Here is a 14759-nt window from a genome sequence, read left to right on the forward strand (position 1 = left end):
CCGCTCTGCGCCCCGCTAGAGCTGCCAGGTGAGGCCTCGTACGAATACCCCTGCCATATTTTATATTTTCACAAAAAGTTTGGATTTAATGACTGTGCTGTCCGTTATAAGTTATATTTTTATTTTTTTATTTCATGCATTTACACTTTTACATTAACATCTGAATCAAATGCAAAAGCCTTTATATTTTCATCAGATGTTTTAAATGAATTACTGTGTGGTCAGTTATTATTTTATTTTGCATCTCTCCGAGTCATGCATAAGCTTTTATATCTTAGTCAAAAAGACTGTGTTGTCAGTTATAATATATTTGTATACATTTATTTTATATGTTTTACCATTTGTACATATGAGAGCACACATTTAAATCATCTACAAATACAAATATATTTTTAAGGTGTACTTTTTTTTTTTTTACAGCCTGCACTAACCTTTTCATGTCATAAATGTGTTTATATTTCAAATTAAAAATGTATTTTTTATTTTAATTTTTAAAATAAAAAAGAGACAGAACTGCTGATTTTGTAAAAAAAAAAAAACTACTTTTTTTGGATTTAATGACTGTGCTGTCCGTTATAAGTTATATTTTTATTTTTTTATTTCATGCATTTACACTTTTACATTAACATCTGAATCAAATGCAAAAGCCTTTATATTTTCATCAGATGTTTTAAATGAATTACTGTGTGGTCAGTTATTATTTTATTTTGCATCTATCCGAGTCATGCATAAGCTTTTATATCTTAGTCAAAAAGACTGTGTTGTCAGTTATAATATATTTGTATACATTTATTTTATATGTTTTACCATTTGTACATATGAGAGCACACATTTAAATCATCTACAAATACAAATATATTTTTAAGGTGTACTTTTTTTTTTTTTTTACAGCCTGCACTAACCTTTTCATGTCATAAATGTGTTTATATTTCAAATTAAAAATGTATTTTATCCGAGTCATGCATAAGCTTTTATATCTTAGTCAAAAAGACTGTGTTGTCAGTTATAATATATTTGTATACATTTATTTTATATGTTTTACCATTTGTACATATGAGAGCACACATTTAAATCATCTACAAATACAAATATATTTTTAAGGTGTACTTTTTTTTTTTTTACAGCCTGCACTAACCTTTTCATGTCATAAATGTGTTTATATTTCAAATTAAAAATGTATTTTTTATTTTAATTTTTAAAATAAAAAAGAGACAGAACTGCTGATTTTGTAAAAAAAAAAAAACTACTTTTTTTTATGAATTTTAGTCTTTTGCTGAGAATTATTTTGAACATTTTTGCTTCTGAAGTTTAATTCAGTTCATTCTTTCGGTGAGAACTTGATCATCCTAGAAGAGGTATTTTGTTCGTCTCAAAATGTTTTGAAGATGTTTTGCAGACTCCAGTGAACCATTTTTGAAGTGTATTTGAAATGTTTTGTGTGAATTTTGTAACCGCTTGTAAATCGCATTGAACTGTCGGAATGAAGCAGTTTGTAATGATCCGTCTCTCTCACAGTGAAGGTTGTGTGTGATTGTAGATCTGATCTGTGTGTGTAGACGAGGTGTTTTCTGCGTGTTTTTCAGAGAGCACTCTGAGTCATGCCGCCTCCCCGTCGCTGTCAGACTTCGGCCCTGAGCGAAGCCCATTGGTGGTTCAGCTGCAGACTCCTCCCCCTCCAGCACAAACCCCGCCCACCATCCTGCAGGACCTCCAGAACCACGACAGCTCGTCTTACGTTCTGCTCAACCTAGCCAAAGGTGAGGCTCTCATCTGTGTGGAAGTTACATTTTTAAGTTGTCATTTTATTTATTTGTTTTATATATTTTACCTTTTGTGCATTTGCCTAAATGAACTACATGTAAGTGTAAATCTATTTTTTTATGTGTAAAAACAATATTATAACCTTTCCATAAAAAAGTGTTTAAACTAGTGCTGTCAAACAATTAATCGCATCCAAAATAAAGGTTTTTATTTACATATGTACATGTGTACTGTTTATTATGTATATATAAATACACACTCATACAGTATATATTTTGAAAATATGTACATATGTTTATATTCATATAATTTATATTATAAAAATATATTTAATATATAAACATAACATATTTTATACACAGTGCACGCATATATTATGTAAACAAAAACGTTTATTTTAGATGCGATTGACTAGTTTAAATATATATATTTATTTATTTTTCGAATATGAACACTGTTTAAAACAGAACTGCTCATTTTGTAAAAATTCCTTTGCAAAGTTTTTTTTTTCTCAAATCCAAATTTTGAGTCTGATTTTCCAGCAAAAATAACTGTTACAGTGATATGAAACCATAGGATGTAATAATGCAGTTATTTATTTGATTTTATACATTTACCCGTTTTACCCTGAATCATTTGCAAATGCATAATGAAAATGCATTTTAGATTTTATGTAACATCACATAGCCCACACATCTGTGTATTTCGTAGCTGGTGCTGACGCAGTGATTGTGTGTCGTAGGGTTGGTGGCGTCGGCCGAGCCGCTGGTGTTCGTTCAGGACGATGTGGACGAGGCGCAGGAGGAGGTTTCGGCTGGAGACTGCGCTGATGACAGCGTGCCGTGGTACCTGCGGGTCCAGGAGCTGGCTCACGACAGCCTGATCGCCGCCACACGCGCACAGCTGGCCAGAGACGCGCGGGCCGGCAGCAACAGTGAGACACGCTCTCATCATCAAACCGTCGCTGCTCTGCATCACGCCTGCCGCTCTCTCATGTCTCGCTGTCTTGTTGCCAAGGTGACCACATCCACAGCTGTCAATCAGAGCCTCGGGTCGGTCGTGCCGCGTCAGAGAAGATCCACCGATGCTCGTATGAGAACTGCCACCGGACCTTCACCTATCCAGCTCACCTTAAATACCACCTGAAAACACACAGGTGACAGCCGTCACACACACAACACCCAAACACACAAAACAAAGCCTGTGTTCAATGGGAGCTTGTTTGTGATCAGCATATTATACTGATTTCTGAAGATCATGTGACACTGAAGACTGGAGGAATGATGCTGAAAATACAGCTGCGCATCACAGAAATAAATTACAGTTTACAATATATAACAGCTGTTTTACACTGTAATAATATTTCACATTATTATTGTAAATTTATGTACAGCGTTAGAGTTGTGTGTGAGCTGGTAGCGTGTGTGCGCGTGTGTGTATCAGGAACGACCGTACGTTCCGCTGCGGAGCCGAGGGTTGTGGGAAGAGCTACACACACTCAGACACACATATACACACACCGGTACTCACACACAGACACACACGCACCGGTACACACACATACACTCAGACACACACACAGGTACAAACACACATACACTGGTACACACACTAACTCTCACACACACACAGACACAAACTCACACACACAATAAACAATAGTCTAGGAGCAAAAATCTGCCTTTAAACTTGACAAAAATTAAGATTTGAAATTTATTGTGATAATTATTGATATCGACTGATATGTAAAGTCTTATTGTAATAATTTTTTTGCCCATATCGCCCAGCCCAAGTATCGATATAGCTTTATTATAAAACTATGTAAAAACCAAATATTATTAAATAAAAATAAGTTGGGTATTATAATTTTTTTCCAGTAAGCTTAGATATTATATAATTATTAATTAATGTATGATAGTAGATATTAATAGTAAGAATTTTTCAAATGATTTTTGTTAATAATAATGAATTCTAAATACTGAATCATATCATTTAAATTTTGTTTTTCAGGAGAAAAGCCCTTCCTGTGTGATGTTGATAGCTGTGGCCGATCTTTCGCAGAATATTCCAGTCTGCGCAAACACATGCTCGTACACTCTGGTAAGGTCACATGACTCGTGCTTATCTTAATTAATTGTATAATGCATAAGTGTTGGGCGATATGGTAATTTTTCAAATCGTCATATCGCCAGCCCGTGAGATCGCCGATACACGATATTATCGTGCGTGCATGGGTGAGGCAAGAGAGAGACTCTCTGTACAATATGCTTTTAAACATACTGATAAACTAACATGTTAAATATAAAAATATTGAAACCGGCTAGTTCATATGTATTTGGATACAACAGCCATACATCGCATCAGAGCACGGACGTTATCAGTCTTAGAGGTCTGCAGTCAACGGTGAAAATCAAAAGTAGACTTATTTTAAAGACCAACAGTTTAAGACTAAATATTGGACATAAACGAACACGCTAAATATAAACGTACTTAAAACAGGTAAGTTGATATATTTGAAGTAAAGTTAAATTAAACGGATACATCAGTCATACAGCACTCCGCCGCAGGATGAGCCCGACGCTCCGCCACAGAAACAAGAATGAGATGCGTTCCAACATAACTGTGGCATTAAACTCCGTTAATGAGAACTCGGTTAAAATATTGCACATATATAGGCCGTTCAGATGACTTGTTAAAGTGCAATGAAATACCTTATATCAGCAGACGATGTGTGTCTGTGTTTGTGGTTGGAGACTCCTTCACCGGCTACAGGCTCTAATCCTTATTTGCACGAGTGTGAAATGCGGTGCTGAAGTGAATTAGCAGGACAATTTGATAATAATAGCCGAATTATAATAGGCCGCCTAATAATACTTTAATACATTTATAGGAGAATGAGCCTAATATCGTCTTGACTATCGACAAAGACATGTGCTATCATCGATATCTCTGACTATCGTCTATCTGCGCAACCCTATAATGCATCATGTGCTCATGATCTGTTATCGTGTTCTCATGAACGTGTGATCTGTTATCATGTGATCTGCTAACGTGGGATTGTTATCGTGTGATCTGTTATTGTGTGTGATCTGTTACGTGTGCTTGTAATCGTGTGATCTGTTACCGTGTGCTTGTAAACATGTGCTCATGATCATGTGATCTGTTAACGTGTGCTTGTGAGATCTGTTAACGTGTGCCCGTGATCATGCAATCTGTTATCGTGTGCTCGTGATCATGTGATCTGTTACCGTGTGCTTGTGAACATGTGCTCATGATCATGTGATCTGTTAACGTGTGCTCGTGATCGTGTGATCTATTAATGTGTGCTCGTGATCGTGTGATCTGTTAACGTGTGCTCGTGATCGTGTGATCTGGTACCGTGTGCTTGTGATCGTGTGCTCTCATATCATTTAAATTTTGTTTTTCAGGAGAAAAGCCCTTCCTGTGTGATGTTGATAGCTGTGGCCGATCTTTCGCAGAATATTCCAGTCTGCGCAAACACATGCTCGTACACTCTGGTAAGGTCACATGACTCGTGCTTATCTTAATTAATTGTATAATGCATAAGTGTTGGGCGATATGGTAATTTTTCAAATCGTCATATCGCCAGCCCGTGAGATCGCCGATACACGATATTATCGTGCGTGCATGGGTGAGGCAAGAGAGAGACTCTCTGTACAATATGCTTTTAAACATACTGATAAACTAACATGTTAAATATAAAAATATTGAAACCGGCTAGTTCATATGTATTTGGATACAACAGCCATACATCGCATCAGAGCACGGACGTTATCAGTCTTAGAGGTCTGCAGTCAACGGTGAAAATCAAAAGTAGACTTATTTTAAAGACCAACAGTTTAAGACTAAATATTGGACATAAACGAACACGCTAAATATAAACGTACTTAAAACAGGTAAGTTGATATATTTGAAGTAAAGTTAAATTAAACGGATACATCAGTCATACAGCACTCCGCCGCAGGATGAGCCCGACGCTCCGCCACAGAAACAAGAATGAGATGCGTTCCAACATAACTGTGGCATTAAACTCCGTTAATGAGAACTCGGTTAAAATATTGCACATATATAGGCCGTTCAGATGACTTGTTAAAGTGCAATGAAATACCTTATATCAGCAGACGATGTGTGTCTGTGTTTGTGGTTGGAGACTCCTTCACCGGCTACAGGCTCTAATCCTTATTTGCACGAGTGTGAAATGCGGTGCTGAAGTGAATTAGCAGGACAATTTGATAATAATAGCCGAATTATAATAGGCCGCCTTTTAATACATTAATACATTTATAGGAGAATGAGCCTAATATCGTCTTGACTATCGACAAAGACATGTGCTATCATCGATATATCGTCTATCCGTCTATCTGCGCAACCCTATAATGCATCATGTGCTCATGATCTGTTATCGTGTTCTCATGAACGTGTGATCTGTTATCATGTGATCTGCTAACGTGGGATTGTTATCGTGTGATCTGTTATTGTGTGTGATCTGTTACGTGTGCTTGTAATCGTGTGATCTGTTACCGTGTGCTTGTAAACATGTGCTCATGATCATGTGATCTGTTAACGTGTGCTTGTGAGATCTGTTAACGTGTGCCCGTGATCATGCAATCTGTTATCGTGTGCTCGTGATCATGTGATGTTACCGTGTGCTTGTGATCGTGTGATCTGTTACCGTGTGCTTGTGAACATGTGCTCGTGATCATGTGATCTGTTAACGTGTGCTCGTGATCATGTGATCTGTTACCGTGTGCTTGTGAACATGTGCTCATGATCATGTGATCTGTTAACGTGTGCTCGTGATCGTGTGATCTGTTAACGTGTGCTCGTGATCGTGTGATCTGTTAACGTGTGCTCGTGATCGTGTGATCTGTTAACGTGTGCTCGTGATCGTGTGATCTGTTAACGTGTGCTCGTGATCGTGTGATCTGTTAACGTGTGCTCGTGATCGTGTGATCTGTTAACGTGTGCTCGTGATCGTGTGATCTGTTAACGTGTGCTCGTGATCGTGTGATCTGTTAACGTGTGCTCGTGATCGTGTGATCTGTTAACGTGTGCTCGTGATCGTGTGATCTGTTAACGTGTGCTCGTGATCGTGTGATCTGTTAACGTGTGCTCGTGATCGTGTGATCTGTTAACGTGTGCTCGTGATCGTGTGATCTGTTAACGTGTGCTCGTGATCGTGTGATCTGTTAACGTGTGCTCGTGATCGTGTGATCTGTTAACGTGTGCTCGTGATCGTGTGATCTATTAATGTGTGCTCGTGATCGTGTGATCTGTTAACGTGTGCTCGTGATCGTGTGATCTGTTAACGTGTGCTCGTGATCGTCTGATCTGTTACCATTTGCTTGTGAACATGTGCTCATGATCGTGTGATCTGTTAACATGTGCTCGTGATCGTGTGATCTATTAACGTGTGCTTGTGATCGTGTGATCTGTTACCGTTTGCTTGTGAACATGTGCTCGTGATCGTGTGATCTGTTAACATGTGCTCGTGATCGTGTGATCTATTAACGTGTGCTTGTGATCGTGTGATCTGTTACCGTGTGCTTGTAAATATGTGCTCATGATCATGTGATCTGTTAACGTGTGCTCGTGATCATGTGATCTGTTACCGTGTGCTTGTAAATATGTGCTCATGATCATGTGATCTGTTAACGTGTGCTCATGATCATGTGATCTGTTAACGTGTGCTGGTGCTCAGGTGAGAAGCCGCACGTGTGCTCCATCTGCGGGAAGACATTCTCTCAGAGCGGCAGCAGAAACGTCCACATGAAGAAGAGACACAGCGATGAGACGCTGCCTCCTGACAGCAGAGACACGGGTAACGCGATCGCATTTCAGACATTAATAATACACGCGTCACATGATCCTGCTGCTACACGACACAATCAATGACATCCAGCACACTACACCAACAGAACAGTGTTTACGCTTATGCTGATATTCTGTTACAGTATTTATACATGTTTAGAATATTTAGCTTTCATTTGTACATTTTCGGTGTTATTTTAATTTCAGTTCAGTAGTTTAGTTTAGCTTTTAACCTTTTAGTAATTTTATGTGCATTTGTCATTTCTATTAGCTTTTGTGTATTTAAAAAAATATATTTACCTTTAATCTATTTTTATTTATTTTGTGCGTTTGTCTTTTTTTATTAGTTTTTATTTTTTAAAAATGTATGTAGCTTTAAGTTTTAGTGTTAGTAACTTTGTGCTTTTGTCATTTCTGTTAGGTTTTATTACAAATATTCAATGTAGCTTTATTTCAGTTGTAGTTTGTCATTTTAATACTTCAGCTTAAATTGATTGTATTTCATTTAGGTTAATGTTTGTCATCTAATTATAGGACAGTTTACGTTTGGTGACCAGATAAACCATCAGATGAGGCTTGTTGGTTTATATGGCATTTCCAGAAAACACAGCTTTAAAATTCCCTGATATTTCCAGATTTGATTTATTAGTTTGCAAAATAACTTAACTTGATTTGGGCTTTTCAGTTCAATTTTGTGTAAGAAAAACCAGTCAGTGTTTGACATGTTTATCAGACGAGTCACTGTAATTGCTTTAGGTCATTACTCTGGAAATAGTAGAGGACACTGCATTGTGTTTGTAGTGTTCAAGTATGCAGAATGTTAGAAATGACAGCTTAGTATATATCGTCATTGTGGTATGTCTTATTGTGTACCATTTAAACATGCTTTACGCTGTTTGTGGCACTGATCTCAGTGGGCGTGTCTGTGTGTGATTGACAGGTGAAGCGCTCACTCAGAGCAGTCTGCTGGAGGCGGACTCCGGCGGTGATTCGATGGTCAGCGTGAATCTGCATCACGCCATCTTACCAACTCAAGGTACGGACACTCTCTCTGATGCTGCGCTCTGTCACATGACTAACGGCAGTGACGTCATCACGCGTGTTCTGTGTGCTCAGGTGCGGCGGTCGTGGTTCTGACTCCGCCCCATGACCTGGTCACCATGACGACGGGCCACGGCTACAGCGATGACGTGGTCGCTCTGCTCTAACAGCTGCTTTTGTAAATAAACTCTTTTAGGAAAAACACGCTTCTCCATTTCATCATCAAAAACACTAACGAGTGGGAACATCTCAAACTCCTTCAAATGAGACATTTCTTTGTATTAACTGCAATGTGAAAATAAACATCAACAAAATAACTCCTCCTCACAAGTGACATGCCAATAAACTAAGCATGAGATTCTGCCTTTATGAGACGTCAGGTATACACATGTGAAACCCTGAAACGCACCGCTAAAGGAAGACTGGAGGAGGATGAGTGTTTTCAAACTTCAAAAATGAAACAATGAGGAGAAAAGGGTTTTGATGAGAAGTGTTTTTGACAAGAAATCAAGTTTTTTGACCAGAGAAATGTTTTTTTGTTTTGACCGGAAATTTTTTTTGTATGTGTGCTCATGATCATGTGATCTGTTAACGTGTGCTCATGATCATGTGATCTGTTAACGTGTGCTCATGATCATGTGATCTGTTAACGTGTGCTCATGATCATGTGATCTGTTAACGTGTGCTCATGATCAGTGTGCTTGTAAACATGTGCTCATGATCATGTGATCTGTTAACATGTGCTCGTGATCGTGTGATCTATTAACGTGTGCTTGTGATCGTGTGATCTGTTACCGTGTGCTTGTAAACATGTGCTCATGATCATGTGATCTGTTAACGTGTGCTGGTGATCATGTGATCTGTTAACGTGTGCTGGTGCTCAGGTGAGAAGCCGCACGTGTGCTCCATCTGCGGGAAGACATTCTCTCAGAGCGGCAGCAGAAACGTCCACATGAAGAAGAGACACAGCGATGAGACGCTGCCTCCTGACAGCAGAGACACGGGTAACGCGATCGCATTTCAGACATTAATAATACACGCGTCACATGATCCTGCTGCTACACGACACAATCAATGACATCCAGCACACTACACCAACAGAACAGTGTTTACGCTTATGCTGATATTCTGTTACAGTATTTATACATGTTTAGAATATTTAGCTTTCATTTGTACATTTTCGGTGTTATTTTAATTTCAGTTCAGTAGTTTAGTTTAGCTTTTAACCTTTTAGTAATTTTATGTGCATTTGTCATTTCTATTAGCTTTTGTGTATTTAAAAAAATATATTTACCTTTAATCTATTTTTATTTATTTTGTGCGTTTGTCTTTTTTTATTAGTTTTTATTTTTTAAAAATGTATGTAGCTTTAAGTTTTAGTGTTAGTAACTTTGTGCTTTTGTCATTTCTGTTAGGTTTTATTACAAATATTCAATGTAGCTTTATTTCAGTTGTAGTTTGTCATTTTAATACTTCAGCTTAAATTGATTGTATTTCATTTAGGTTAATGTTTGTCATCTAATTATAGGACAGTTTACGTTTGGTGACCAGATAAACCATCAGATGAGGCTTGTTGGTTTATATGGCATTTCCAGAAAACACAGCTTTAAAATTCCCTGATATTTCCAGATTTGATTTATTAGTTTGCAAAATAACTTAACTTGATTTGGGCTTTTCAGTTCAATTTTGTGTAAGAAAAACCAGTCAGTGTTTGACATGTTTATCAGACGAGTCACTGTAATTGCTTTAGGTCATTACTCTGGAAATAGTAGAGGACACTGCATTGTGTTTGTAGTGTTCAAGTATGCAGAATGTTAGAAATGACAGCTTAGTATATATCGTCATTGTGGTATGTCTTATTGTGTACCATTTAAACATGCTTTACGCTGTTTGTGGCACTGATCTCAGTGGGCGTGTCTGTGTGTGATTGACAGGTGAAGCGCTCACTCAGAGCAGTCTGCTGGAGGCGGACTCCGGCGGTGATTCGATGGTCAGCGTGAATCTGCATCACGCCATCTTACCAACTCAAGGTACGGACGCTCTCTCTGATGCTGCGCTCTGTCACATGACTAACGGCAGTGACGTCATCACGCGTGTTCTGTGTGCTCAGGTGCGGCGGTCGTGGTTCTGACTCCGCCCCATGACCTGGTCACCATGACGACGGGCCACGGCTACAGCGATGACGTGGTCGCTCTGCTCTAACAGCTGCTTTTGTAAATAAACTCTTTTAGGAAAAACACGCTTCTCCATTTCATCATCAAAAACACTAACGAGTGGGAACATCTCAAACTCCTTCAAATGGTAGAGGACACTGCATTGTGTTTGTAGTGTTCAAGTATGCAGAATGTTAGAAATGACAGCTTAGTATATATCGTCATTGTGGTATGTCTTATTGTGTACCATTTAAACATGCTTTACGCTGTTTGTGGCACTGATCTCAGTGGGCGTGTCTGTGTGTGATTGACAGGTGAAGCGCTCACTCAGAGCAGTCTGCTGGAGGCGGACTCCGGCGGTGATTCGATGGTCAGCGTGAATCTGCATCACGCCATCTTACCAACTCAAGGTACGGACACTCTCTCTGATGCTGCGCTCTGTCACATGACTAACGGCAGTGACGTCATCACGCGTGTTCTGTGTGCTCAGGTGCGGCGGTCGTGGTTCTGACTCCGCCCCATGACCTGGTCACCATGACGACGGGCCACGGCTACAGCGATGACGTGGTCGCTCTGCTCTAACAGCTGCTTTTGTAAATAAACTCTTTTAGGAAAAACACGCTTCTCCATTTCATCATTTCATCATCAAAAACACTAACGAGTGGGAACATCTCAAACTCCTTCAAATCAGACATTTCTTTGTATTAACTGCAATGTGAAAATAAACATCAACAAAATAACTCCTCCTCACAAGTGACATGCCAATAAACTAAGCATGAGATTCTGCCTTTATGAGACGTCAGGTATACACATGTGAAACCCTGAAACGCACCGCTAAAGGAAGACTGGAGGAGGATGAGTGTTTTCAAACTTCAAAAATGAAACAATGAGGAGAAAAGGGTTTTGATGAGGTGTTTTTGACAAGAAATCAAGTTTTTTGACCAGAGAAATGTTTTTTTGTTTTGACCGGAAATTTTTTTTGTATGATTTGAAAAAATATATATTTGAAGACTGAAAAAAGATTTTTGACAAGTGAAATAAAGTTAAACCATCTCGAGAATAGTCATTGAGTTTAAACTCGTCAAATGTTGAAATTAAATGTTGAGAATTATATCATTAAATTTCGAGAATAAAGTTGCTTCGAGAAAAAACGTGTTAAATTTCGGGGGGAAAGTCAAAATAAAATGCGGAGAATGTTTGTTCGCAACATTTTATTTTGACTTTTTTTTTCAAAATGTAGCTATTCTCGAAAAAATATTTTTGACGACTGAAAATATATATTTTTTTTGACGAGTGAAAAAATATGATTTTTGACGAGAGGAAAAATCAGTTTTTAGATGAGCTGGTTTCCTGGTGTGATGTACATTCAGCACCGTTTCTGTATTTAGTCTGGAGTTACTCTGTGGTGTCGAAAGCTTTCTTCTTTATGCATTTGCTGTTATTCAGGATTCTGCCTGGAATATGCTTTTGCTTAAATATGATTCATGACAGAAAAAATCCGCAGTCAATACAGACAAATGTACATGTTATTAAAAATTGTAATTGGGGAACAAAGAAAAATTACAGACAGAGTGTTGTAAACCGTAACACATTCGCTCAGTAACGTAATCAACAACAGCATATTCTCTGTTTATAGATCTGTTTTCTGTTCATTCTCACATGAAGCTCCTGAGGAATCAAACAGCCGTTCATCTCCGAGACGTGTTGCACATGAAGAAAGACCCTGAAGCCTGTTTTAGGAGCGTTAAGTGTTTCTTTGATTTGAGGAGAAACGTAACAAGAAACCATGAAGCTCTTTAATGGATCCTGAACTTCTGGAAGTGGTTGAAAAGCCCAGCTGGTCTCCACGTTCCTCACCTTCTCGGTCAGCTGGAAACACGAGCAGCAGGGTTCACTGCTGTAATTACGAATGATTTCTGAGGAGATCAAAATTTATTGTTGACGAGTGAAAATATGATTTTTGATGAGTGATGACTGAAAATATGATTTTTTTTTTTTGACGAGTGAAAAAATGATTTTTGACGAGAAGAAATATTTTTAACGAGAGGAAAAAAGATTTTTGATGACTGAAAATATGATTTTTGATGACTGCAAATATGATTTTTTTTAACGAGTGAAATAAATTGATTTTTGACAAGAGGAAAAATAAAGTGAAAATAAAAAATTAACGCGAGGAAAAATTATTTTTGACGAGAAGAAATATGATTTTTGACGAGTGAAAAAAACTATTTTTTTCCTCTCTTCCTGAAGTCTCAGATCTTCACGGCTCCTCCTCTGCAGCGTTCAAGAGATTCATTCTCATCACAAACACAGCGGAAGAGCAGCGCATGCTACAATTAGTGCTTGAATTGAGTGTTCAGTCACAGACAAACATGCTTTTCTGCTACAGGGGTTCTGCAGTTTATGACTTTAAGACCAATCAAGAAAATATAAGGAATTAATTGAAGGGAAAACACAAAGAAATAACGTTTACTGTACCTTCTGATCACCTTCTGATCTTCTTCCTCAGTATTTCTGTCTTGTTTTCCAGCGCAAATGTCTAAAGATTCATAAATCCAGACACATTTACTGCAGACGCACAATCAACACGTGAAGTCTTGTTTTCTGAGAAACTGAACAAAATGAAGTGAGTTTATGATTGAAACAAGAACAAATATCTGTCAGTGGACAAACTACGCCTTTGTCTCTTTGTTTATTTTGAATACGCGCCCTCTAGCGGCGAAAATTACATATTGTGCCTTTAACTATAGTTGGTTTGAATATAGTTCAGTTTATGAATCCTGAGCGTTTTTTCCGTGTGTGTGTCGATTTATGATCTATTGGTTGGAAACGGTGCCGGTGTTGTTTGACAGCTGCAGATGGTGACGCAGGCAGAGTGTGGCGGGGCCAGAGTGTCCCTTCACAGAAACACGAGACGAACCTCAACATCAGAGAAAGAAAGAAATACAGTGAACAGGAATGGACTCTGTGCACAAGCGTAGTGATGAGCTTCCGCTGATGCCAGATGTCAGTATTTTCTAGATGTCTCCGAGATCTGTCTAAAGTAAGCATCATCGTATCGCTGGTCCACTGCTCAACACGCAAGCCGAACAAGGGATTCAAGCTCTACATATCGAGTTTCTGCACAACTAGTTTAATCTAATGTGTTGTGGCGGCAGCTAGTGGCTAAGCTAGTTAGCGATGTGTTCATTTTAGAAGCTTGTTTTTTTTGTTTTTTTTTAAAGGGGACATAACACACACATTTTCACCCAATCTCATGTTAATCTTGAGTACCTATAGAGTAGCACTGCATCCTTCATATCTCCACAAAAAAAGTCTCTAGTTTTATCATATTTATAGAATAAAAATACAGCTTTCCGATTCTCTCCGGAAACAGCTGAGCTCCTGGAGGCGTGTCGTGGGCGGAGCTAAAGAGTGATGAGCACTTAAGCGCCGATTGTCAACAGAACACAGACATCTGATGCAGCTTCACTTAGCGTCTGCAGTTCTGGATCATGACCGGGATCTTTTATAGCTGGGACCGCTCCATCTTTCAGTAGCAAACGATGTGCAAATCCAGCGTCGAACTGGGCCTTGTTTATAAAACGTTCGTCAACAAACACACTTGCGAAACTCCGTTGCTGCTCCGGAAAACAAACTGCATCCGCTGTTTACGTAACGCTGGATTCTTTGGATTCTTACAACCAAAGACACACCTCTTTAGAGGCATTCTTCTCGAGCGAGTCCCGTTCAGTGCAGCCGAGGAGTTCCACCCTACATTACGTCACGAAGAGCCAAGCTCGAAAAAAACTCTCCAAAACTTGTACAAAACCGGGAGGAGTATATTTGACACAGAAATACTCCGTTCTACATTCATATTGTTTTTTGAAACTTTGGCCATGTTTAGCATGAGAATCCAACTCTTTAACAGTGTAAACAACTCAACATGCATGAAATGGCATTAGACTGTCTGTCTGTCTACCTGTATAACTG

At 38.6% G+C, this 14759-nt stretch overlaps 1 protein-coding gene and 1 long non-coding RNA gene across 2 annotated transcripts; both read left to right on the forward strand.

The window, feature by feature from the left end:
* Window positions 1-6: 6 nt before the first annotated feature.
* LOC107564336 (zinc finger protein 410-like) lies at window positions 7-9114 on the forward strand (the record flags this gene model as incomplete). Its single annotated transcript, XM_016249390.1, has 10 exons — window positions 7-28; window positions 1584-1757; window positions 2504-2695; window positions 2779-2917; window positions 3205-3248; window positions 3772-3861; window positions 5184-5279; window positions 7484-7603; window positions 8534-8629; window positions 8710-9114. Coding segments are annotated over 10 exons (1065 nt in total), but the record flags the coding sequence as incomplete, so codon positions are not given.
* Window positions 9115-10989: 1875 nt separating this feature from the next.
* LOC107564317 (uncharacterized) lies at window positions 10990-11425 on the forward strand. The gene is made up of 2 exons (XR_001606204.1): window positions 10990-11197; window positions 11278-11425. It is a non-coding gene; the product is annotated as an uncharacterized lncRNA (long non-coding RNA).
* The last annotated feature ends 3334 nt before the right edge of the window (window positions 11426-14759 follow it).

This window comes from Sinocyclocheilus grahami, unplaced genomic scaffold, assembly GCF_001515645.1.
Source record: "Sinocyclocheilus grahami isolate Dianchi unplaced genomic scaffold, SAMN03320097.WGS_v1.1 scaffold924.1, whole genome shotgun sequence".
Taxonomy (NCBI): domain Eukaryota; kingdom Metazoa; phylum Chordata; class Actinopteri; order Cypriniformes; family Cyprinidae; genus Sinocyclocheilus; species Sinocyclocheilus grahami.